Consider the following 27543-nt stretch of genomic DNA (forward strand, 5'->3'; position numbering starts at 1 on the left):
GTGTTTTTTTTTTTTCTTACCAGTGAATGTTACCCTGTTAGTAGATGCTAGCAATTATTTTGAGTGACACCTAAGAGACATTTACTTGATCCCTGCCTTACTACCTCCTCCCCACCGTGTTTGGACAAACCAGACTATTTTACATGGGTGATTTTCTAACATTCATGTATTACCTGTGTGGCACTAGGAGGATATAATCTGGAAAGCCAAATAGGCTTAGTGAAGGATGTCCCTTGTTGTAAGAAATTAGGATCTTTGTTTCTAAGAGTGCATCTGCTCCTGCTGCTTTATTTCCCACCTGAAGCAACGATACTCAGTTGGGGAAGTGATTATGATGTGACAAACAGAGGATTAGGACTTGGGGTGAAGAACGGGCAGCAGGAGCTGATGAGATTTAGAATACTAAGATTGTGTTTACACACATATCCTAGCAGTGGAAAGTAAGAGGTTAGAAATAAAACATATGATTATATAGGCTTAAGGGAACTGAGATGGTTGGGTATTTTATAAGGATTGAACTATTTACATTTCTATCTGAAGGTTAAATAAGATGTCGTTTTTAGAGTAATAGAAGCATGATTTTTGGGGACCAGCAAGTGACATGGTGGTTAAGGCGCTGGACACCCCATATGGCCGACAACAGTTCAAGTCCTGGACTTGGTGGCTTGCTTTCTCACTTTCTCTCTCTCTTTCTCTCTCTCTCTGAGTCTCTCTCTGGTCAAATTAAATTAAATGAATGAATAAATAAAATTAAATGAATAAAAAAAGAAGCAGCAGCATGATATTCAGGGAGGGATGTGGAGAAATTGGATCCTGTGCTCCCTTTCCTGATAAAATTGTCATGGTGAAAGATTAGCTCACTTCTCCCTATTTAATATGCTCATGCTTGCTTTTCCTGGGACTGAAAGAAGAGAACCATGGGCATATGCATGCTGCTAGAAGATGAAATACTTTCTGGAACTTGGAAGAAAGGTCTTTCTGTCCATTTATAATGGAAGTCAGCCTAGTCCTGGCCTGGAGCCCTTCCCATACCATTGCTCTGGTTAGATAACTTGTGTCTGCTGACCATCTGCCTTCCTAGCCATTGATGACTGATTAGAAGTATTTTGGTTGTAAGGGACAGAAAGCTCATCACGCTAGATTACACACACATTAGAAGAAGACTTACTGGTTTAGACACATATCTGGGAAGTTCAAAGGAGAGAGATTTCCTCCTAGCACATGTAAAATCCAGAAGACAAAACGATGTTATCTATAGATCCTTCTCTCTGATTTCGGTTCTGCTCTTTTCTTTGTTGGCTTCATTCTCAGGCAACCAAGATGACCACTGGCTGTTGCTATTTGTTTAATCTTTAGAGTTTGGAATTCCAGAGAAATGTTGGTAATTCTTTCCCCATAATGAGACTCAGAAAGATCAAGTATCCACCCCTGTGGCCAGGTAGTTCGGGGTCATGGTATTAACCACCTGCCACAACAGCCAAATCCGAAATTCCATTCCCAGTTGCAGAGAATTAGCTACAGATTAGGGATTACTCCCCATATCCAAAAGTCATTGGCAGTTAAATCAGCTACTGTTATCACTACTACAGATTGACTCTGGCCCCATGCATGTGTGTGCCTGCATACATTTGTACATGGGCATACATTCTAACTGTGTAGGAGAGTGCATGTCTTAGAACCACTAACATGCTTCGCTCCACTGAGATTGGTTGAGAGACAGGTGGAGGTGGCCGTGCCGAATGTCTGACAGCAGTGACCGCAACTGAAATGAACTGAGGCAGTCCAACATTTCAGACACTTGTCAGAATTTTGGAGTTGGAAAGGGCTCCAGTGATGGTCCATTCCCCTTGTATTGTTTAGAAGAAACTGGCCTCAAGCCTTGCATCACAACTACTCCCCTCCCAACAACCCAAACTACCCTTCGTCTTTTTTTGTTTTTTTACCCAGTCATGCTGATTTGCCTTTTCAACTGCAGTAGTAAAGATTTAGAGGAAGTTGGTGTGAAATATAGAGGAGTACTTTTTTTGTTGATATTCGTGTTCTGTTTCCCCACAGCCACCAGTTGGTCTACCTAGCCTCTCTACACTGTCCCAGCTTCTTGACCTCCCATTTATTTTCTGTCTTTAGAGCACTTCAGTTTTCGGTAGTATTGTCCCCTAAAGACATAGGCAAAGTACAGGTCAGAGCAGTCAGCTGTATTCCTTATTAGGGGCTTTGATAAGATGCTTTAGTGGAAGAGGTTGAAAATAATGGCTGCAGTGAAATTTGGGGTTCTCTAAAGATTTCACTTATCTGTGGTAGCGGTCTCCCCATTATATGTGTATCTGCTCTGTGTACCTATCATGTAGTTTGTACATCATAGTAACATCTATTACTGAAACCTCACTAAATCCTTAAATTGTGTGGAAACTCTGTGAAACTTACACTTAAGGAATATAAAAATACAGATAACAAAGATCACAGTTCCAAGTATTGAATTGGGTAGGCAGTGTTTTGGGAAAAATAACAACGCAGAAAAACAGAATTATAGTTTAGAAAAGTTATAACATAGATTTTTTTGTTTTTTGTTTTTTATTTTTCCCTTAAGGTTTTTGCCATAGGGCAAGTGCACTTAACCTGACAAAGACGGAGAGATGATACAGTGAGAAGGAAGAGAGAAGTCACCCCTCCCAGAGGGATGGCCCCACCACAATCCCTTCTCCATTCTCTCTTGGGGTTTTGGGTACACACATGCACACCCACTGTGAGCAGCCAGATGTGGGATTTGAACTGCAGTTGGCCATGTGGCAGTCTAGCACCTTAACTGTCATGCCACCTGCTAGCCCAAAATAATGTAATTTTAATTTGTATTGATATGTGTCCTATTTTCCCTTGCCCAGTTTGGTAAAGTTGCAGTAAAAAAGACTCTTTTTATTATTCAGTGTATTCTACACTAGCATTTTAGAACACTTATGACAAATTAATAAATAAGAGTCATGTCCGGATGTTGCTTTTCTTCTTTAAATGTTATAAACTGGAATTTTATATCATTTCTCTGGTAATAACTATATTTCTTAAATGTAAAACTTTTAATTGAACAAAACAAACAAAAGAAAACCTGAAACCTTTTCTTGATAGTCTTCATGCCCACTAAGATGCTTAAGTATATGTTAACTAGCTTTACATGTGCTTTGTTCTCTGACTCAAAATCAGCCTTTTATTTTAAAAAAAGAAATTGTGTAATTAGTACTTAATTGCCTTGGATATTTTGGGTATTTGGAGGAGAGAGTAATTCAAAGGCCAGAGAAATTAAACTTTCACAATGTTCTTTACGCATGTGTAATTCCTTTTTTGAAAATGCCCTCTAAAGACAGATCTAACAACTTAAAAAATAAACGAAGTTTTTAAAAATTAGCAACCTTGGATGCAGTTTTATTGATTTTTTTTTTTAAGCGTAAATTGAGAGAGGACCGTTGAAATACTAGAAATCAAGAGATCCTCTATCGTAGTTTGTCTCCTCTCATCAGGCAGGTGTCATTTATAATAAATAGTATCTAACAGATGGCCATTCACCTCTCCTGTTTAAGATCTTCCAAGAAGAAAGTAAGACTTTTACTCCCACTTCATTAATATTACACATGATGGACTTTAAATATTTGCACAGCTAGGAGCTGTATTCAGTCTATTGGGACAAACTGGAATTTATTGACATAGGTTCCTGTTCTGCATCTCTAACTACTTGAGAGATCTAGAGCTTGGTTGATCTTTTAATTTCTCTAGGAAACTTTATCATAGATAAATTGGGATGTTGGGCTAGTAATCTCTTACTCAATAATGTCTAACTCAGAAATGTGTTTCAGAAAGGGCAGAGGGTCAAACATAGGATAAAAAACATATATATGTATACATATGTAGGAAAGTAGAAATGGAATATTATTGATGATAACATGCTTGATTAAGCCACTATGCAGTTTATAAAAAAAAATGCATATTTGACGACTGCAGTGAGCTGTGTGGGCACAGCTGGGTACTACTTTATAGTATGTTCATTCTACTCACTGGGGTTTATGCCTAAAGTCAGACTTGGGTTCATGTATAGGTATGTGTCAGCTGTGCTAGCTATTGGATATATTTACACTAATTAAGTTCATTGGCAGAACAATTGAATGGGGGGGAGGCATGGAGGGCAACCATGGATGCCAGGGACAATGGGGGAAGAGGATGGGACATAGCAGAGGGTGGGGATGGGGAATCAAGGATGGCAAAACAAAAGGCAAGGTATGCAGGACATAAGAATTGGAAAATTATTTGCTGAGAACATGTATGTTGATGTGCTTGATTGAGCCAATGCACAGTGTATTTTGGATGGAAAATTCATTTGTGTGTTGTGATGGTGTATAGTGAATTAATGTAGAAAATGAATAAAAAAAAAAAAAAAAAGAAATGTGTTTCACAGGGAAACCCTTACATTAAAATCTGTATTTGGCAGATCTGGAGGCTAACAAGTCTGCTTCTAAGTGATAATAATTTTTATTTTAATTTTGATAATGAGCATGAACTGTGGCATTAATGAATTTAACAGTTATGAAGTATATTGGGTGTTAACATACATACCTTAAACCAGAAGTACCTTGCTTTTTATCTGCTGTATTCACAGAATGTGATAGCTATGCTGGATTTAGAGTTTGATTTCACATTAATGCTCAACCATTTGGAAAGTTACACTAAAGGAAGTATTCTATGTTATTGCCATTACTTTTTTTTTCCTTTCAGGCTAATATTATTCTTACTTTTTTTTCTTAATCTTGATCAGTTTTGCTTGAAGAAAATAACAGATTACTTAAACATTTACTTTTCTCTTGGGAAATACAGTTTCGTAAGTAACTACTTAGTTCCAATATGTATAAACTATTATAACAATCTATATGAAATGTATGATTTTCAAGTAAAATATAAATCACAAAACTGACTATAGAAAAGATAAAAATCCAAACAGATCATTAGCCATACAAAAAAATAAGGAAAGTAACCAAAAAGATGCCCAATAATAGCACCAGGCACAGATTGGGTTTTGTGGGGGGAATTTTACTAAAATGTTATTTAAAATACTTGAGACCAAAGAAAAAAGTAAGGGAATTCCCCTTAGTGTTAAGAAATAGGATGCCATTTCTTCCTTTATCATTGATATAGCTTCAGATAAACATATAAAGCCACTGCGCCTTGTTGATTCTCAAGGAATTAAATTAGGAAAGAGGGCCAGTGGTGGTGGCATGGTGGTTGAGGCTGCTGGATCACCCATGGTCAAATGCATGGCTCAGTCCTGTACCCATCAACTTGTGAAGCATTCTGGGAGGATATATGTGCATGCCCAAAATTTTCCAAAAGGGAGAGAGAGAGAGCAGAAGAGATTGTGATGAGAGATGGGGAGTGCATTCTCACGTTCTCTCTCTGATTGGAAGGAAGGAAGGGAGGAAGGAAGGAAGGATGAAAGAAAGAAAGAAAAAAATTATTGACAGTCTAGATAGACTTTCTGGAAGATGTGGGTATGCTTTAAAATGTACTTGCATTTTATTTGCTTATCTTTTTTGAGCATTAAATATGGTGGTGATGACAGTTGGGCAATGGATAGCATATTAAAAAAATTCTGAAAGGAAACTTTTCTGTCCTCAGAGCAAGAGCATCAGGCTCAGTATGTGAAAGATAAACCCAGACACAGCAGTGTAAGTAAGTGAACCAAAGTAGGAAGCACAAGGGACATCGTGTGGGCTGATCACCTGGGTACATAACCTCAAAATGCCAGAGTTGGAACTCTGACTTAGAAACTAAATTCTAAACCCACACCCAGTGGTTTGGATAATGATCTCAGGGTAAAAAATCTCTCAGGGCCTGGGAGCCAAGAAAGAGCATATTGCAAAGTCCAGGAAATCAGGCCCGGAGCATGACCTTAAAGATCCTGCAGTGGGGTGATAGGTGATAGAAATTTTCTTGGGGCTTAGACCACATGACAGGGCCATGCATTTGCACTGTCATTTCCTCAGAACTTTGCCATGCTGTTCCCTCCACTCTTAGAAAATGGAAAATCAAAGAAACAAAGTAAAGGTTGAAACACGGTAGGTAAGGCTGTGAGCATTTAGTAAATAAATCAAAGAAGAAGATGTTCAATATATAGTATTTCAGATGTTTGGAATAACCTCTTTACTATGACAAATAGAAGTCTAGGGTTGGCCCTGTGGCCTAATAGGTAAGGGATCTGGATTCTGTATGGCTGACAGTGCAGTTTGAATTCTGGGCCCAGAGGATAGAAAAACTTGCCAGGCATATGGGTGTCCCCCAAATCCCATCAAGACAGAAAAATTGAAGAGGGGATTGTAGTGTGGCTGTGCCCCCTTGGGGAGGGCTTTCTTTCTTCCCCTTTCCCTGCCTCTTTGGCTCTGATGAGTGCATATATGCCCTCTGACAATTAAAAAAAATTTAAAAAAGGTAGAACTCTGCTATCTCTAGTGGTGGCACAGACTTCTAGATGTTTTCCTTTGGATATACTTACTACTGGATCAACCTCAATAAGAGAAAGATTGAAAGGGAGGAAGACAGAGAGGTGTGTGTATTTGGGTGAGAAAGAGAGCACATGGCCGGTTGTACTTTGAAGTTTTCCATGAAAAGATGGAAAGAGTTCCTAGCTTCATTTGATGATTTTATGACCTTATTTGGGTACTTGTGTTTCAGTTTTTTGTTTTGGTGGTTTTTTGGTTTTTTGTTTTTGTTTTTGTTTTTGTATTTTCATAGTAAGTAAGTCATGCAATTTCCATTGTAGGTGTTGTGTTAGTAATTCTGGTGCAGTGAACAAGAGTGCAGTGTCTGCCTTTTAAAGGGATTTTAGTGTGTGTGTGTTTGGATTGCTTGGTGACCTTTGAAATTTTGTTTTGAGCTGCTGTCAGAAACATAATCATTTTTCTTTCTGAAACAGATTTTAGCATCTGTAAAGGTTGATCAAGCTAGGATAGTTTTAATAAAATATTAATCTATCTTTTTTAATGTCAGCCCAGCTTTTAAAACTGTTCATCAGCTACATGAAACATCAGCTCAGAGCACTGCAGTCGGTTTCAATAAATTCCTTTTTCCATTAAACATTCTCGTTATGGTCCGAATACAGTGAGAGGATAGAGAGTTTTCCTTACTTGTCTGTGGCCAGTTTCCAAATTCTCTTGTTTTTAAAATAACATTACTTCAATTTGCATTTTGTCATCTCAACAATTAACTTGAGTTTTTTTGCATTTTGAGGAGGGGAGCTTGTTCTGAATTCTGACATCCATCTTTCAAATCTGGGTATAGTTAAAGGACAGTGATTTTTAACAAAAATTTACTGAAGTACCTACTTTAAATATGTGTCTTGTCATTAAAAGGTTATTTACTTTTAAAATGCTGACCTTTCAAGATGTACACAAGAGTGTTCTAAAACAGAGTTTCTGAACATTGGCCATGAAACCACTGTCTTGGGCTGACAAATGGATTGGAAATAAGCTACCCAAGACTGGGAATGGGCCATTAATTTTAATCAAAGGTGATGCAGGAAGGCGAATGGGATGCATGACAATGTCAACAGCCCAGTAGGTGTTAAGAGACCACACAGCCTTCCTTGTTACTTGGTTGGGCCATTAGTTGAGGTTGGGTGAAGACAGAAAGCCATGTCTGGAATTGAATGACCAGGTCACTCCAAAATCTAATGGAGAACTCCCCATTTCAGAAATCACATTGTAATGCCATTAGAAGTCAAGGACAGCATTTAGAAAATATTGGAGGATTTTTTTTTAAAGCCAAGCACCTTGCTAGTTTTTTCCAACTTTGTCAAGCTTTCTTTCTTCTTACCTCCTTTGTTTCTGAATCGATCATTGGCAATTAGAGAGAATCAAGAAATTGAACAAACTTAGGGAAAAAAATCTGAAAGCCTGTTTGCGTTCAGAATCACATATTGTTAGTTGTAAAACTCTGGTAAATGCCAGAAACAATAGCATACCAAAGGAATTAAGCAGGATAATTAATTATTTGTGGTGATCTCATTGTCCTTGTCCTTTTCTCTTGTGTAAGAACAGTTTCACTAATTGAAACTAAACTTTCTTAAATGCCTTAATGAAAGCATTTGTTTCATAATTGTAAAAGTCCACTGGGCTTACGCTTTACTGTAAATTTTCAGTATTGGCTGATAACGTTAGTGATATTCACGGTGGTGAAAGCCTTTTCTTTCAATCAGTAAGTATATTTCTTTATTTTGAGTATTTTCAATTACAAAAAAGGTAGCAAATGACAGCTTGAATTAATGATGTTTATAATAAAGACATAAAAATGCAGAAGGGACAAAGAAGCATTTTTATATCTGTGCTTCAGGTTTGTTAAGAAAGTTCATTTATTCTGACACAGCGTTGCATGCATAAGAAAGATATGTATGACTGCATTAGTAATTTTTGCACATATTTAAGAAAGAAAAGCAATTATATTGCTGTCTTGTTAATGGAATACTGTTATAAGTAATAGTATTTGTTCTTTCTGTAGATGAAGATCAGCTCCGTGCAAAAGGATATGACAAAACGCCAGACTTTATTTTACAAGTACCAGTTGGTAAGTCCTTCAACTCTGTTATGCATTTGTTTATAGAGGAAAGGGATGTGTTTTTTTCCATCCTTATTTTTTGCTCATATGTCGATGTTAGCAAACGTTAGCAGGGTAGTTTGTGAGCTTTATAGTATAATATCTAAGTAGGTGTAATAGTTGGAAAAGATTCTTTTAAAATAGAAGCAAATAATAGGTTCAGAAGTAATCTATGTCTTAACAACTTGTACATTTGAGAAATGAACATGTCTTCTGCAGACATTGTGCTTGCTGTTTTAACTCATTTTTCTGAGCTTTGAATTTTTTAAACACAATTCTACTGAAGAGACAAACTCACGTCGGTTTGCTTGACACGTTACTTATCAAATTATACAGGCAGAGTCAGAACTAGGAGAGGGACTTTTGCAGAATATGATGAAAATAAAAGGAATTTGATGGTAGCATACATGTTTCTTATAATGAGCATATACAATGTGCCGTTTGATAATTACACCCGTAGATGATGGTAAGGGCTAAGCCTCTGCTCATTAATGTGAAGCATAGAGAGGCCTGTGCAGAGTTCAGAATTTTCAATCTTCCCTTCCCTTTACCGTATATTAGTAATGCTTTGTCCCTTAGCTGTGGAAGGGCACATAATTCACTGGATTGAAAGCAAAGCCTCATTTGGTGATGAATGTAGCCACCACGCCTACCTGCATGACCAGTTCTGGAGCTACTGGAATAGGTAAGGTCCCATTATTTTTCTCTTAAGATAAACGATACCCAGCTGAAATCTCATTAGAAAAAATATTTTGTTTAGCTGGTAAAAATGCTAGTAGCCTTTGTTTCTAGTAAATATAGAGCCTTGATTAATGTATTCATTCCAGATAATTTACACTTCTCTACTTCTATAATGTGGCTTTATTTTTTAAAACTAAAGAAAACCCCTCTGCATAAGGTCAGAATTAGTATGCATTTATATTTTCCATTTTATTGTGATATTATTGGTGTCACTTAAAATATTGATAATAGGGTGTGGTGTGTTATGATATCGACTCTGGATTTTTATTGTTTTGATGTGAAATTTATACTGTCAGACCTTAAAATATAATTTATCCTTAGCTCTCAGAGGGGAGTATTTGAATGATATGAAAGATGACAGTGATTTACCATCCAGACATAGAAAACAGTTTACCTACCAACTTCTGTCAGGGTTAATAAAGGCATGGAAATTGCACCAGTTAAGAAAGGGGCAGGGCTACATGTCTGGGCCCTCAAAGTATCCCAGTTAATTCTCGCAAGGAAGTTTCTTTTGTCCCCATTTTACAGATCACTAAACTTATATTCAAAGAAAGAAAAGCAGTATGCGTGCCATGCAGTTCTTGTCCTGGGCCTGCATTTCTCTCTCGCTCACTCTGAAGAAGCCCGTGCTATTCTCAGACCAATGCTATTTACAAGGCAACTCTTGAAACTTTGGCTTTTTCTGTTTTGACAGTCCAGAGTTTTCACACCACACATTGTTGTTCCCCTTACAACAGAAGGTGGGTCAAGTGGTAACCTTCTTGGATTAACTGTGTTCCTCCATCGCTGACCAACAAAAGAAGATAATAAAAAGATGACATTGGCTCAGATGGTTGAGGAGTAAGACATTAGCATCTGTGCACAACAACCTTGTCCTGGGGAAAGGAAGAAAAAATAATAATAAAACAGTGACAGGCTACAGAATTTGGCATTATATTGTTACTCAGCTTTACAAAAGGCTAGTGGACCTCGCCTGTAGCAGCTGTGCTAAACTAAGCCCACTTTTTGCCATGGTAACAATGATCATGACAAAATGCTGAATGTAATGGCTTTCTTGATTTTCTTGTGTAATTGCGCGTAGCATCCGAGCTTTACTTTACAGGGATGGAGGAGGAAAGTGCAAAATGTTTTAGAAATCAATGCTGCTTCAGCGTTTCCTGTGTTTTATTCAGCCATTATTCAAATTAGCAGTAATGTGGCAAATTGAATTTTAGATTTTTAGCTATTTTATGATGAGTTTGACATAGTAAAGAAAGCATCATTTTTGATAGTATAGGGAAAGCAATGACAAGAAAATCAATTGCATAAGTTTAGGTTGCTAACAGATTAAAAAAACTGATCAGTTCAAATCAGTATGCATTGAGACTATTTTCTCCTTTTTTGGTACTGGACTAGTCTTTTCTGAGGAACAATTTCAAATCAAATTCCAAATGGTAGAGCTTATGTAAAAATTCTAAAAGCATATCTTCATTCTAACTCAACAATTTAATGAGTGTCTCCTATGTGCCTAGGACGCATTGTTTAGATTCCGATTAAATTATCTAGTCACCTGTGTGGAAGACCTAAGGCCTATTGATAGGACTGGAGGCTGTCTGAGTGATAGATCATTTAATAGTTTCCTTTGGACTGGACTTCTATTATTTTGTTGCATTTTCCTTTTCCATTATAATGATGTTTTGCTTTGACTACTGTTGATTTAACATTTCTGGAAGATGTTCTTTGAATATATACTGGTTATAAGGGCATGTTGTGTGATAAGGAAAAGCCAGCATTGCTCTAAAATGATCCAGATCATTTGAGGAAATAGTCTACACACAAGTCACGGATTCTGCCAAATGCTTTCAGAGAGGCCAAGAAATGCAAGTAGTACCCAAGTTCAAAATGGAACATAAAGGCATTTAGTTGGACATAAAACTTGAGTTATAAGGATTTAAACTTGCCAGTGTTAGAGTAATTTGACAGAAGAATGTAATCCTTTGTGAAAGTGGGATCCTATTCTTTTTATATTTTGCCTTAGCACAGCTCAACATAGAAGTTGCTAAAGTTCTTCAGACTTGGAAGAAACTGTCCCTGCTCTGGAGATAGCCTTTCCAGAAGGTTACCAATGGGCATTTAGGCTAATTGTTTTATTCGTGTAATAAGACTGTGGTTGACTTTAAAAACTATTTCTAGCTCATTGTCATACTATTTTCAGATATAATATTGGGTTTTACTGTTCACTTAATGTTTGTAGAAAATACTGTTGTATGAACCCATTTTTTCCACAAAAATAACTTCAATCTCTGACTTACTATTTTTCAACTTTACAATGGTACATATTCAAAAGAAATCATACTTTAAAAACTAGGGACCAACAGATGGCATAATGGTTATGTCGTTGGACTCCAATGTAGTTGACTGTGGTTTGAGTCCTGGACCTGGCAACTTAAACTCACACCAGGCACATGTGCATGCATGCCAAAAATCTCAAAAGGATACTGGAGAAGAAGGGATTGTGGTGTGTCCATCCCCCCCGGGGGGTGATTTCTCACTTTCTTTCTCTCTGGCTCTCTCTTTCTGGCAAGTGCACATACCCTATAGCAAAAACTTCTCTAAAAAAAGTTAATAAATAAATAAAACTCATACAGCCATCCAATTTTTTCACTTTTAGTACAGTATTCAATAAATTATGAGATAGTTAACATGTTATTATAAAATAGACTTTGTGTTAGATGATTTTTCCCTACTGTAGGCTAATGTAAATGTTCTGAGTACATTAAAGATAGGCTGGACTAAGCTATGATGTTTGTTAGATTAGCTATATTAAGTATATTTTCACCTTAAAATATTTCTAGCTTGTGATGGTTTTGACAGTACATAACACCATCATAAATTGAGAAGCATTTCTACAGGGCTAATTTTTATGTTAACATTTCTATAAGAGTTTTCTTTAATATTAAATTGATATTCAGCCTTTTAGCAGCTTTTGACACAGTGGATCACTTCAATGTCTTTACTAAAACATTCTCTTTTTTTAAACATTGTTTTATTTTATTTTATTTATTATTATTATTTGTTTTAATTTGACCAGAGAGAGAGAAAGTGAGGGAAGTAAGCTGCCAGGTTCGAGACTTGAACTGCAGTCAGCCACTGCAGGGAGTCCAGCGTCTTTAACCAGCACACCACCTGCTGGCCCCAAAACACTTTCTTTTTTGGACTTCCATGATGTCATTAAATTCTGGGTTTCTTTCTATCATGCAAACAGTGTATTTCGTGTTCTTTGCTGGCTCTATTTTCTCTTTCCAGCCTCTAGACTGGAGGGCCCTGGAACCCAGTGCCCACTCCTTGTTCCTTTTCTGTCTACACTCGTTTCCTGGGTGATCCTTTGAGGATCTCACTGGATCCTGTGGCTTCCTGAAAATCATAGATATTTTGCATAAGGAACGTAAGCTACCTTTCATATAAGGAAACTCCCATTCTAGGTATGCATCTTGATGAAATAACTCCTCAAAACTCTGCAGTATTTACTGAGTTAAAGGAGATAAAGAGTGCTCCTGAGAAGCAGCGTTGGGACCATATGGCCCAAATTGTGAAGGCTACTAGGAAACATATTTTCTTATGAAATCAAACAAACAAGAAGCCTTTTCATTTAGTTTTTCCCCTCCAAAAGTGAAATTTAACTTACATTACTGAGTATGCTTTCTTTCATAAATCTACAATCTCAGGCCAGATCATGTACAAGGGTTCTAGGCAGTCACCTTTCCAAGAAGTGGAAGCAGCCATCTGTGCTCACCTCTGTTGGTTGGAGACTGTGTGGGTCAGTTTGGATGAAAATGTTGAGTGACCCTAAATGGCAAAAAGCCACATGCTATAAAGCATATGAATAGTGCCAAACATCTACTCATCAGGGACATGGTAGTCACCACCTCAAGTTCAGCCCCTCCTTCTGCCATTTAGGCACATTCTTAGAATGAGACAAAGTTCTATTTGAAGTCAATTTTTCAATTTAGTGATCCTTGAAGTAACGGAAGGAAAGCTGGGTCTGAATTCGGGCTATGCCATTTTCTGGTCCCAGGACTGAGGGCAACTTGCTTAACCTCCCTGATCCTGTTTTCTTTTCAATAATGTGGGCTTAATAATACCTTCCTTGCCTGATTCTTGTGAAGGTCTATTTTTTAATGCATGTAAAGCACCTTCACAGTACCTGGCAGCCCACAAGTATTAGTTCTTCTCTGGCTCTTTTTCATGGATATGATTGTCTGATGGAATTGTATTTTGATTAGATATTTTGATTTTCTTTCTTTGCCTGATAAAACTACCCCATAACTTCGGCACTCAGCTTGGCTGACATGTCTTTGGGAAACCTTCTTGCATTCCAAGATTAGCTCTTGCCGTGTTCTGTTAATAATTTCCTAGGATTTATCAAACATTGTGATTACTTGTTTACTTGTCAATCCCCTCCAATTAATATGGAGTTCCATCTTATCACTGATTTTTATCCATCTTTGAATGCCCAGAACTTAGTATATTAGCTGATCAGTAGATATTTATTGAATGAATGATATATGAATGAATTTATTGATGCTTGACAGACAATAATATTCTGAATCAGCTGTTAATTATTATATCAGACATTATGACATTAAAGAACAGTACTGCCCATTTTTTTTCTTTGAGAATTTCATTCTAAGGACAGTGAGAAAAATACCTCATTTTTCTAAAACAATTTTATAGACTTTTCAGATACAGGAGCTTTTGCAGATCTATTTCATGAATTATGGCATACATGCATTTAACATAAGGAGTTTAAAATAGAAAATAACTGATAATTAAATTGCAAATGGGGACCAGCAGTTGGCATAATGGCTATCTCACTGGACTCCCATGTAGTCGACTGTGGTTTGAGTCTCAGACCCAGTGACTTAAACTCATGCTGGCCACGTGCGCATGTGTGCCCAAGATCCTGAGAGGAGGATGGAGGAGAAGGGATTGCGGCGTGGCCATCCCCCCAGGGGGTGGTTTCTCGCTTTCTGTCTCTCTGTGTCTCTGTGGCGAGCGCACACACCCTATAGCAAAAACCTCTCGATAGATAAATAATAAACTGCAAGTGGATTTTGTGAAGTTACTTAGATAAGTAGTTGTTGATTATTTGCTTTCCCAAAAACATCAACCAATTCCCATGATTTGAAACTTGACATGAAATAACTTCTAAATCCTGAATAGGGACCAGCATTTAGTGTAATGGCTATGTTGCTGGACTCCCACGTAGTCGACCGCGGTTCACGTCCCGGACCCGGTTGCTTAAAACTCAGACTGGGCGCCTGAGCGTACGTGCCCAAGATCCCAAGAGGAGAATGGAGGAGAAGGGATTGCAGCGTGACCATCCCCCCTGGGAGTGATTTCTCGCTTTCTGTCTCTAATGTCTCTCTCTGTCTGTCTGGCGAGCGCACTCGCCCTATAGCAAAAACCTCTCAAATAAATAAATAAATAAATAAATAAATAAATCCTGAATAGAGGATAGTCTATAGTTTAATAGACATTAAATAAAATATATTTGATCCTACATGAAGATCTTGAAGTTCAGATTTGCATTTTGAACTCCCAGACTTCTTGGAGTTCCAGGCTGTGTACCGCAGTGCAGAGATAGGTGGCCTCATCACACAGTCTGCATCCCTTCTCTTCCCACCTTCTGCTCCATCCTATACTTGGGAAGGTGTCAAGCACACCCAGCCTGAACATCCAAGCTGCATGTACTTTCCCAGAAACCATTGCCTTCAGACCAGAGGTACACTCTGGTGGCCTGCTCTCTTATGAGGAAGCTGAACCAGGGCATGCAGGCCCTGAAAGTGATCTCAGGGCTATTTGACCAGGAATTTCTGAGGTCCCTGATAAATGGAGTATGGTCTACAAAGGAGTTGTGGAGACTGGCTCAAGTGAGGATGTGCTCTAGGCTTGCATAGACTCTTTACTCTGTGAATTGAGATACAACCAAAGCACTACCAGAGCAGTGTCCTTTAAAACATGGCTTCGAATTATGGATCCTTCTTGATTGGCCTAAAGGACAGTTTTAAAGGAAGTGAGTCTACTTATTTTCCCAAGCTGCTTCTTGTACCAATGTTAGGATATGAGGGGAGATGAGCACCAGAGGAAAGAGGATCCTGATCACATTTATGTACCACTAAAAAGATTAATAAGAGCTGAGTTCCATCTGATTTGTAAACCTTTGGCTCCAGAGAGTCTACTTTCCTAGAGGCAGTGCTAAGCTAATATATTCTGCCACAAGAATTGATTGGACTTTAGTTCTTACCTCTAAGTATTTTTTAAAGATCAGTTATTTACTCAATGGCCTAGCAATTGCTTTCTCTGGTCTGTGATAACTTGAGAGTCAAGGCATTTAGAACAGTGCTGCCAACCATTTAGAAAGGAAGGTATTTTTCAAGAGATGGCCAAAGTTTTCTTGTATTAAGATACTTTCAGGAAGCCTACAATTAGCCAAATCACAGATTTCCAGTTATTTCAGTCTTGTTAACAACAAGGCTGATCACATCTGTCTTAAGTTGGAGTAAGTGCCCCAGCAATAGAAGCTCTTGCAAACCTTCAATTACAGCAACCTCGGAAGGCACTGCTGCCGTATACTAACAAGTAGTCATCAGCCACGAGAGACAGATTGACTAATAATTAGCAAATGCACTGGAGAGGGCTTCTCTGAAGGTAAAATACAATGATTTGCTTTTCTGTCTTTTGTAGTAGAGTTGGTTGTGAGATATTGATGTCCCCTTATTCCAGACAAATAACTTGACAGTGTTATTAACTGGAGTAATCTCAAGATATTTGATAAGGATGAGGGAAGTGTCTCTGTTCTATGTATATAGTTCTTTTATACGAACAGTTTCCCATAATGGGTGAGTACCATGTTTTCTACATCTGGTATATCAACAAGACTTTCCCCAGTGAGGAATGTGCATTTTCTGCCATTGTTCATAGTTGTTTTAGTCCGTTCTTTGTTGCTAATAACAGACTTATTGGAATCGAGGTGGTTTATGGAGAATAGGGTTTTTACTTAGTTCATGATTTTGGAGGCTCCAGGTCAAGGGACCACATCTGCTGAGGGTCTTCTTGGTGGCGAGGAATCTATGCAGAGGCCTGAGGCAGCGTAGGGCATCAATGACAAGAGCTTGTTTGCATCCGTGTGTCTGTTGCTGTATGGGTCCCTTATACAGCTACCAGGTGTCCATCATAAGGGTTCCCACCCCCATGAACTCCTTCAGTCCTAGACACCTCCCAGCACCATAATCCAGTTAGGTCTATACCATCTCAGCATTATTGCAATGGCTCACCAAATCTTTTTTTCCTTCCGTTTTTTTTTTTTTTTTGGAGAGATTTTCGCTATAGGGCACATGCGCTCGCCAGACAGACAGAGAGAGACATAGAGACAGACAGAAAGCGAGAAATCACACACACACCCCCAGGGGGGATGGCCACGCCGCAATCCCTTCTCCTCCATTCTGCTCTCCGGATTTTGGGCACGCACGCACACGCGCCCGGCGTGAGTTCTAAGCCACTGGGTCCAGGATGCGAATCGCGGTCGATTACGTGGGAGTCCAGCGACATAGCCATTACGCTAACTGCTGGTTCCCTGGCTCACCAAATCTTAACACATGAATTTGGAGGGGACACATTCAAGCCATAGCAACTTCAGAAATAAAACTAAATAAAGAATAGAAACGTGGGGCCAGCCAGTGGTGTGGCACTCAAGGCACCGGGATCCTACGTGGCTGACTGTGTAGTTTGAGTCCTGGATCCAGCAGCTTGAGAACCATGTGGGTGTACGTGCATGAATACCAAAATTCCAAGAGGAGAATGAAGAAGAGACTGTGGTGTGGTCATCCTCCCAGGGGATGCTTTTATACTTTCCGTCTCTCTCTCTTTCTCTTTCTGGTGAATGTATGCACCCTGTAACACATTTTTAAAAAGAAGAAGAAAAATGTTATGTTAGGCCTTTATAGTGATATTTGCAATGAATAGATGGTTGTTGAAAAACTGGAATAAGTTAAATCACATGATTAAAGGAAAGAAAACAGATTTATAAGAAAATGTCAATGAGGCGTTACAGTTTTTCAGGCTAGAAAAACATCTCTATATGATTACTTTCTTCAAGTATATGCAAGAATTTTATGAACGGGGCATATTGACCAGTTTTACTCATCAAGGGACAAAAGAATTGTTGAAAAGATGACTCTGGGCTCGGTCACAAGGGCACAGGGAGTCGGGCACCACTGGCAATGCTAGAGCTATATGGAAAGCCTGGGTTCAGATCTCAGACCAACCACAGTACATGGGAGTAGCAGCACATGCCCATAATCCTGGCCAGGATTTAGCTTATTCCAGGAGGTGAGGTCTGGAAGACAGAGTCAGGAACCCAAGAACACAGAGTCCTTTTCTGAGACTCTTTCTAAATAGAGTGATAGAGATCAGATTATAATTGATGCTAAAGCTCAGTGTACTAAAATCACATGGGGAGTGCTTTTAAAATATGAATGTGGGCTTTACTCCTGGAGACCTGAGTTAACTGGTATGAGGTCGAGTCAGAACCTTGGGAGTTTTTGTTTTGTTTTAAAAACTTGATATGGTGATGCTTATCTGCATCTAGCATTGAAACCACTTCTTTACCTAGCCTTGATTTGCAGCTAGCCCTGGCAGTCCTACCTGTCTGCTTCCAAACAGAGTCTTGATAAAGAAAATAATTGTTCTATTAAAAACTATTTGTGGGCCAGCAGGTGGCATAGTGGTCGAGAGTGCTGGACTCCAACATGGCCAACTGTGGTTCGAGTCCCAGACCTAGCAGCTTACTTTCTCACTTTTTCTCTCGTTTTCTTTTGCTTGCTCTGTCCCTCCCTGATCAAATTTAAATAAATAAATAAATAAATAAATTTGAATAAAATAACTCTTTAAAAAGAAGAAATATTCTTTTGGGTTCAGCAAGCATTTATACGTACTGTGTTAGTCAATAGAGACTGAACTTCTGCCTTTGAAAGATTGGCAGTGAGAACTGAGGTAGTACATTTCAGAGGTAGCACCTGAATCCAGGTCTTCTATGCACTCCACACTTGGGCTCTTTCTACTCCAACATGCATCACGTCAGTTTTGGTGCTAAATCTGTTGGAAGAGGCTACTTCCTCTGTCAGCTAATGGGTTTGCTAAGCTAAAGCTAAAAACCTCTTCAGCATAGTATGTTAAGATATTCCTCTTCACATGGTTGGAGAATGGGCTAGGTGTCCTCTGTAGCTTTCTCAGATGCCCTTATTCTGTATTCAGAATATGTACCTATAGGATCAATATATGCACTCAGAAAATAATAATCCCTGAATTGCTGGATTTGAATCAAGGAGAGTTTTGTTTTGTTTTGCTTTTGTATATGGCGTAGACACACTAACTCTGATCGAATTGTCTAACAGCCAGTCTGATTTCAGAAGGTAAGTGGACTGCAGAATTGTAGGTGTTTTATTTTTATTTATAGAGTTCATATTCTGAATTTCAATGTGTTGCAAATAAAAAGTAAATCTGTTTAATAAATATTTTAAAGTACAGCTTTTTATTGAGGTGTAATTGACATACAGTAAGCTGTACATATTTAAAGAGTATAATATGATATTTTGACATATCTGTGAAGTCATAAACTAGCACCATGTTAGGGATAGTAAAACATATACCATCTCCCAGTTTCCTTGTGCCCCTTTATAATCTTTTCTCCTTTCCCCTTCAATTCTTTCTGCACTCAGGCAACCACTGATGTTTCTGTTACTATTGATTAGTTTGTACTTTCTAGTATTTTTTATAAATGGAATCATGCAACATGTACTCTTTTTTGTTTGGCTTATGTATTCAGCATAATTATGTCAAGATTCATCCATGTTGTTGGATGTGTCAATAGTGCATTCTTTTTATTGATGAGAAATAGTCAATTGCATGTTTTTACCATCACAGGATTTTTTGTTTGTTTTTTTTTAATCCATTCACCTGTTAGTCAAGATTTGAATTATTTTTATTTCTGGCTATTGCCAATAAAGCTGCTATGAATAGTTATGTAAAAATATTTATATGCTTTCATTATTCTTGGATAAATACCTACAAATGAAATGGTTGCGATCTATAGTAGTTGTATGTTTACCTTTTTATAAAATTATTAAACTGTTTTCCAAAGTGATTTTACCATTTTACATTTCCACCAGTAGTTTATGATAGTTCTATTTCTTCCCACCACCTGGTAGGGTCAGTCTTTTTTTTTTGGTCTTTGCACTGTCAGACGTTGAGTATGCTTGCCAGAAAGAGGCACACAGAGAGAGAGAGAGAGAGAGAGAGAGAGAGAGAGAGAGAGGAGAAAGCACCCTAGCACCCCAGTGAGCATGGCCTCACTGTAACCCTTCTCTTCCATTTCTCTATCTGATCAGGATTTGAGCTCTCAGGCACACATGCATGATGTTTTTAAAGCCACTAAGACTGGGATTCGAACCCTGATTGGTCATGTAGGATCAGGTTCCCTTAACCGTTAGGTTATAATGCCGTCCCAATGGTCAGTCTTTATAACTTAAGACTTTTTAACAGTTGAATAGTCGTGTCTCAATAAAATTCCAATTCATGTTAAATCTTGGGCTCTTACACGTGTGCTTGGTGTTTCAGAGTGACTAGACTGGATTTTTGAACCTCAGTTACTATAGGGGATCCAGCTTTTTTTGAACAGTCTTCTTGAAATGGTCTGCCACTGAATAGGCCCTATTTTGAAAATCTTTTCAAAATGCTTATTTCTTGCCTATTTGTCTTCTTTGAAACAGTATCTCTTTAATTATTTGGCTCATTTTTAATTGAGTTGCTTTTTTATTTTTGAGTTTCAGTAGATTTTTTAAAATATTCTGGTTGTACATTACTTATCAGATATGTGAGTTACAAAGCTGTTCTTGTCTTTCTTTACTTTTAACTATCTTTCTAAAACCAGAAATTAAATTTTTTTGAGTTTTATTTTGTTATAGGGTGCATGCGCTTGACACAGAGAGAGACAGAGGCAGAAAGTGAGAAATACCACCCCACCCCCACCCCAGGAGGATGGCCATGCCACAGTCTCTTCTCCTCCATTCTTCTCCTGGGTTCTTGGGCACACATGCACATGCACTCAGCATGAGTTTCAAGCTGCTGAGTCTGGGACTCAAACCGTGGTTGACTGTGTGGGAGTCCAGCAATGTAACCATTATGCCATCTGCTGGTCCTGAAACTTTTATTTTTACAAAGCCCAATTTACCTGTTTTTTTTTTTTTTTTTCTTTTATGGATCATGCTGTTGATGTTATATCTAAGAAATCTTTAAAGATCTAAGGAAGTCACAAAGATAACCTAAAAGATTTTCTTTTAAAAGATTTATAATTTTCTTCTAAAAGATTTATAATTTTGCATTTAGGTCTAACATCTCTTTTCAGTTTTTTTGTTTGTTTGTTTGTTTTTTTAAAATTTTGCTAGAGGGCTCATATGTTCACTAAGGAAAGACAGAGAGAGAGAGGGAAAGTGAGAAAGCACCCCCTGTGATGGTCAGATGAGACCTCTACCCTTTCTCCTCCATTTCTTCTTTGGGGATTTTGGGCACACATGCCCACACTCTAAGCACGTTTTTCAGCCACCAGCTGTGGTACTCCAGCTGCTCTGTCGACCATGTGGAAATATAAACTGCCTTAACCACGACATTATCGACTGGTCCCTGTTGGTTTCCAATGTAATGTCATTGAGTTCAGAGATCAAATCTGAATTCTTTTCAATTTATTGATATTTGTTTGATGGCCCAGACTATGGTTATCTCTGTAAATGTTCTGTGTGCATTTGAAAATAATTTTTTTCTTTTTGCTTTGGTTGGGTGGAATATCCATAAATGTCAATGAAGTCAAATTAGTTGGTAGTGTTTAAACCTTCTATATCTGTGCCTAGATGGAATGATTAATACCCTGCTGAATCCCCAAAAGAGACCCACTACAAAATCTAAAACTCCGTCTGTGCAGCCCTGTCCTAATATGCCATCCTGCAGACTCTGGCTGCCTTGGCCTTCGTATTCTTTTAACCTTCTAGCTTCATCTTCTCAACTCCAGGAGACTTTAGCTGGGCTTTAGCTGTATTTACCCTCTGTGCATCAGAGCCTGCAAACTCTCCCCAAGTAGTAAACTGAGGCAATCAAAGAGCTCACCACTTTGGTTTCTCTTCTCTCAGGGATCACAGTCTGTTCAGTATTTAAACACTATCATTATTTTTTCCTCCGTTGGTTTTAGGAAAGGTTAACTCTAGTCCCCATTGCCTCATCTTGGTTCTAAATAGGAGTCTCCCAATTATCATTTTTAACACATAGTTTAACAGATTGTAAACCAGTTTGTCTTGTTCGACATTAACTTTGTAATCTTATTTATAACATTTAACTTATAAGACTTCATTGTTGTAAATTTTTTAACATCTGCAATGAGTCAAATCTATGACAGATTACTGTGCAACCTTCAGGTTTCTTTATTTTAAGTGAGAGAAAGAGAAATCTTTTTCTCTTTCTCCCTGTCTCTCTGAGCAGACATCCATGTTTTCTACTTGTCTTCGTTTCTGGTGTCTGAGAGTTGTAATAGGAATTTTTTTAGTCACTATCTTCTTCCTAATAAAAGGAGAGGCCAAGGGCAAGATAATAAGGTTGTTAGAAAGCAACATTTTTGGATAGCTGTTGGTTGGTTGGACTCTCTTAGAGCTTCTTCTGCCACTTAAACTAAAATAAAGCAGCTATCTTTGTAAAATAGCACCCTGTTCCCAGCAATTATGCCTCTCTTTCTCCTTTTCCTGTAAGAAAAACATTTCCCCATTTGTGAGCATCTTCTGCTGTTTGGTATCATTCAGAAATTTCCTGGGATGGATGACTTATAGGTGCTGAGTCTACATTGCCCAAGTTTGCCCTTGCTCATTCCTTTCTCACACATATGGAATATCGAAAATGATTCATGAATATAATTTGTGTGTCTCATACTCTTCTCATAAGATAGAAACATATATGGATAGGTAATGGCAATAGTAAACATCCTTTCATTCTAATTTCTAATTTGCTCTAGAAGTCATTTATAGAAATTAAAATCCTCCTAAGAGTTCTTTTTAATCTGTTAACACAGGCCAATTACATTCACTTGTGTTTTTCTTGCCTTCTCCTTACATTCTTACAGTGTGCTCTTAATTTGTGTGTGTATTGTAGCCTCTTATTTTACTTCCTTTCCTGCCTGAATCACTGATACGAAGGTGTTTCCTGTGTCTGGTTCCCCCTTTTTTCCTTCAAACAGGAATCTATGAGCAAGTTATTTTACTCACCTTGCCTGTTTTTTTTATATATATTCCTTTTTGCTCTTTTCTTACCATGTGTTGTTGGCAGCCTTGCTCACCACCACCAGCTCTCCATTTAAATTTAATCTTACAGCATCCCTGTTATCTCATTTTAGATGATGATAAATTTGAAAATTTAAGCAAATTTTCTTCATTGAGTGAAGAGAGTTTTTTTTTAGGACTGATAAAGCTCATCAATTTATGTAAATAGGAGGTTATTTTAGTCCTTGACAGCTTCAGTTGTGAGACCTTAAGAGTACTCCATCCTGATTGTGAAGGTGATGAAAATGATGTCATTGTGTGCTAATAGGACAGGTATTTAAAACCATAATTATTTTGGGAACCAGCAGTTAGTGTAATGGCTATGTCGCTGGACTCCCATGTAGTCGACCACGGTTCACGTCCTGGACCCGGTGGCTTAAAACTCATGCTGGGCGCGTGTGCGTTCGTGCCCAAGATCACCAGAGGAGAACGGAGGAGAAGGAATTGTGGCGTGGCCATCCCCCCGGGGGGTGATTTCTGTCTCTCTGTCTCTCTCTGTCTGTCAGGCAAGCACATGTGCCCTACAGTAAAAACCTCTCCAAAAACATAAAAATAAAAAATAATAAAACCATACTTATTTCAAAACTTGACCAAAATATTTGGTCAGCCCTAGTTGCCTTGTTTAAGCTGAAATGAGTATTTTTTACTAGTACAAATTCTTAGTGTAACAAGGCCTGGCACATTGGTTCCTTAGTAGTAGCATAAATGCACACTAATTCTGGGTGTTTAATGAATTCTTTTTATGTAGAGACAGTACATTTTGTATTTCAGCACATACAAAAATGGACAAATCCTAAACCTGCCTTCAAGAAATTTAATTTAGGCCAGCCCTGTGGCCTAGTGGTTATAAGAGCAGGATCCTATGTGGCTAACCACATGGTTCAGATCCCAGCCCTAACAGCTTGAGAAACATCCTGGGTACATGTGTGTATGTGCCCCAGATCCTGACATGATGATGAATGGAGAAAGGATTATGAGATCCCATTCCATTGGGAGTTCTTTCTCCCTCTGTCTCTGCTCTCTCTGGTGAGCACACGCACTCTCTGGCAAATAAAAATTTTTTAAATAAGAAATTTAATTCAAACAAATAGGAAAAACAAAACATGTACATAGATCATTAAATTAGCTAACCTTGAGCACTAACGATGTTGAAGGCACTGGTTTAAGAACTTACTTTTGTGGGACCAGCAGTTAGTGTAATGGCAATGTCGCTGAACTCCCATGTAGTCGACTGCAGTTCGAGTGCAGGACCCGGTGGCCAGACGCGTGCGTGTGTGTGTGTGTGTGTTTGTGTGTGTACCCAAGATCCTGAGAAGAGAATGGAGAAGAGATTGTTGCGTGGCCATCCCCCCCTGGGGGTTGATTTCTCGTTTTCTATCTCTCTGTCTTTCTCTGTCTTTCTGGTGAGCGCATGCACCCTACAGCAAAAACCTCTCCAAAAACAAAAAGAACTTACTTTTGTTATCCACTTTAATCCACATAACTATTTTATGAGGTAGACACCAGTATTTTATTCCTATTTCATATGAGAAAGTTTAGGCATGGAAAGGTAAAATGGACAGGTCAAGATCACAGAGCTAGAAAGCCAGAGAGTTTTTAAACACAAGAGTGGTATGATCAAGGCCAGCTGGTGGTGTGGTGGTGAAGGCGACTGAATCCGACATAGCCAACTGCATGGTTGCATCCCAGACCTGGCTGCTTAAGAGACACACCTGGGGCATGTGCGCTCCTTGGGGATGTTTTTCTCACTTGCTTTCCCTCTTTCTCGCTGGTGAAACATGAGCCCTATAGCGAATTTTAAAAAGTAGAGAGAGAGTGGTGTGAGCGGGATCTAACTTTAGGATAGATATTCTGGTAGCGATGCTTAGAGTGGGCAGGAACAAGAAATTGGGGGAAGGAACACTATAGCTATTACAGTGATCCTATTAAAATGATCCATTAATTCCCAAATTCTAGTGGTAGCAGTAGAAATGAAAGGTTACTATATTGACTTAGAGAGATACAGAAACAGAACTTACAGAATTTGAAAAGCATTGCCAGTGTTCATTATATTGTTGTACTGAGGGATATGGAACAAAGATAACTTAGAAGTGAGAAGAGAACAGCAAGTAGCATGATGGTTAGGGTGCTGGACTTCTACATGACTGATCACTGTTCAAATCCCGGACCTGGCAGCTTGCTTTCTCACTTTCCCTTTCTCTCTCTCTGTCTCTCTCTAATAAAAATAAAAAATAATAACAATGAATAAAGTTAAATAAATAATTAATTACTTAAAATAAATAAATAAAATTGGTGGAGAAAAAATAATGATACAATTAAAGAATTGGGAGTGGAAAATTGTGTAGATGTCAAAAAGCAATTGGGCTATAGGACAGAAGACTTTCTGATGGATCCAAGATAGATTGATTTGGAAATCTGCAGTATAAACAAGTGAAATGGTTTTTCAAAGAGGAAGCAAATAGAGACATGCCTTTTTTATGGACAGGAAAAAAAAAGACAACAGCCATGACAAGATATTTATAATAAAGTCTGGAGAAGTGATTAGTAATAATTTTGACTCTTACAAGTAAAATTACAGTCAGTCCTCTGTAAACACAGGCTTCCCCATCCACAGATTCAACCAATTGCAGATTGAATATATTTGGGAAAACCAAAACAAAACAAAAAATCTTCCAGAAACTTCTGAAAAGCTAAATTCAAACTTGCTGAGTAAAGAGTTCTACCCTGAATCCTTGAGAACCAATTGAGGTATAGGCACTGTGTTAAGTATTTTAAGTAATTTAGAGATGACTGAAAGTATATGGGAGGACGCACATAGGTTATATGCAAATACTATGCTATTTTATATAAGAGATTTGAGCATTTGCTGAGTTTGGTATCTGCAGGGAGTCCTGAAACCAATCTCCTATGGATACTATATTTCTAAATTTACTGCCTGCCAACCTTCATCTCTCACATTTAAACATTTATAAAGTCATTTTGGTCTAGTTGCACTGGATCTGTTTTAGGTACTGATTGTTAAACTCACATTAGTTTTCACCATGAGTTATGTGGATTTAGAAAGTTGCTCCAAAATGTAAGAACCTAGGGCTTTTAACAATCACACTTGAAAGAAACCTTGGGAGTTGCAATTGTCAAGCAGCGTAGAAAACCATTCATGCATACCCCACATCCAAAGCTCCATCGGCAGCCCAAACATAAAGAACTGAAAGGTCATTCTTCTTCCTGCAGTGTGATGGTTTGTTGACGTATTTTGACACACCACTAAGATGCTGAAAGGGTCTGACCTTCCTGTAACACAGGGACTCAGGTTTGGTCTGGATACCTGACACTCCTTGCATTTCTCTCTTTGCCTTTCCGCTCTTTCACAGATCAACACACTCCTCAAACATGAAATGCTGCCTTATACTGAAATGTTCAAGAATATAAATGGATATAAATTATTGCTTTTTAAATTTCTCTAGCTCCTTTTTTTCCCCAGTTACCGTCAAGCTACAAACCTTACTTGGAACTATTAATGCTTTTAATTAAAAAAATTAAATTAGTTTTTCAAAATGACGAATGTGCATGGAGATTGTTCATAGCTGGAAAGAGAAAAACTAAATAAACGAGGTCTATATACTATAATATGGTTTATAGTCTTTTTTTAATCTTTCTGATACAAACCAATTTATTGGCATTCAAATGCTTGAAGATGACCTCTAAAGTACAAGATTAATGTACAGAAAGGTAAATCTTAGGTACTTTTGAAGTAATTGCTTTGTAGGTATATCATGTGTTATGAGTTTGCAGAGTTAGGTGGAGACCAGAGGGCTGGGAAGAGAATTTTCTGTCATGAATAAATACGTTCTAGGTTAGACATACACCGTGATGGCCAGCTTTGACTGGTTAAGCATATTATTCTTAATTCTGTAGCATGATGGTATGGAGCTAGGAAGAAAAATGTGTACTGCTAAAGAATCTCTAAGATATAAAAGTAATAAACTAAATATGTATTCCAAATACTCTTTTGAATCAGAAGCAGCTATTCAAAAAGATCATCTCCCATCTCCACTGCTAGTCAGTATAAAATAAACGCACTCATATTCTCCAAGCCTTTTGATTGCACTTTGCAAAGTGTGATACTTTTATATATCTGTCATAATATTGGAAAAAGGAATATTCAAGTATTTCATTTGTATTGTTTCCAAATGTGATAACTATCTGCTAAATGAAAATAAGATAGTAATTATCTTTCGTCCAAGATAAATATTTTAGTGGCATACCTGCAGTTAGTACCAAAATTCCCAAATACTTAAGTGTTTTAGTTATTCACCTTTTCTGCATATTCCCTGAACTTTCCAGTAGCACTCTGAACATCTTGGATCTTTGTTGAATCGTTTCATTATTTTTCTCCACAGTTTTAAATATTGTCATGTCATTGGAAACTGATGCCTGTTCCCGATAGAGCATGGTCAGCCTCCACGTATATCATTGCAAGGCTTCAGCTCCAATTTCCCTGGTATTCCTCATTCAGCTCGGACCCCTAGGTCTGTTGTGCTTTGAGAACTAACAGTCCCTGTCCTGCTCTGACTGCTCTGGCTTGGTCACACACACACTGCATTGTGCCAGAGCCTGGCCAACCCACACAACTTACCTTTCAAAATTTTATGTAATGTTTAATTGGCATTTATATCTGACAGTGTAGATGTGCTCTTCATTGTAGAGTTGTGACACAGGAATAGTTGAACACCTCTCTTCATTTAACTATTACATGGATTAATTTTATTGAACAATGACAGGTTTTCCTGCT

At 38.0% G+C, this 27543-nt stretch overlaps 1 protein-coding gene across 3 annotated transcripts in view; it reads left to right on the forward strand.

The window, feature by feature from the left end:
• The window catches only part of CDIN1 (CDAN1 interacting nuclease 1), a 255247-nt gene that overhangs the window by 140772 nt on the left and 86932 nt on the right, over positions 1 to 27543 (forward strand). For 2 of the 3 annotated variants that reach the window (XM_006141702.3, XM_006141701.3), the window contains 2 exons: positions 8524 to 8589; positions 9199 to 9304. In XM_006141702.3, coding sequence (XP_006141764.1) covers positions 8524 to 8589; positions 9199 to 9304 — 172 coding nt within the window. The remainder of the gene's footprint in view (positions 1 to 8523; positions 8590 to 9198; positions 9305 to 27543) is intronic. The other variant, XM_027765600.1, reaches the window with a different exon arrangement.

Source organism: Tupaia chinensis, unplaced genomic scaffold (assembly GCF_000334495.1).
Source record: "Tupaia chinensis unplaced genomic scaffold, TupChi_1.0 Scaffold000062_1, whole genome shotgun sequence".
NCBI lineage: Eukaryota > Metazoa > Chordata > Mammalia > Scandentia > Tupaiidae > Tupaia > Tupaia belangeri.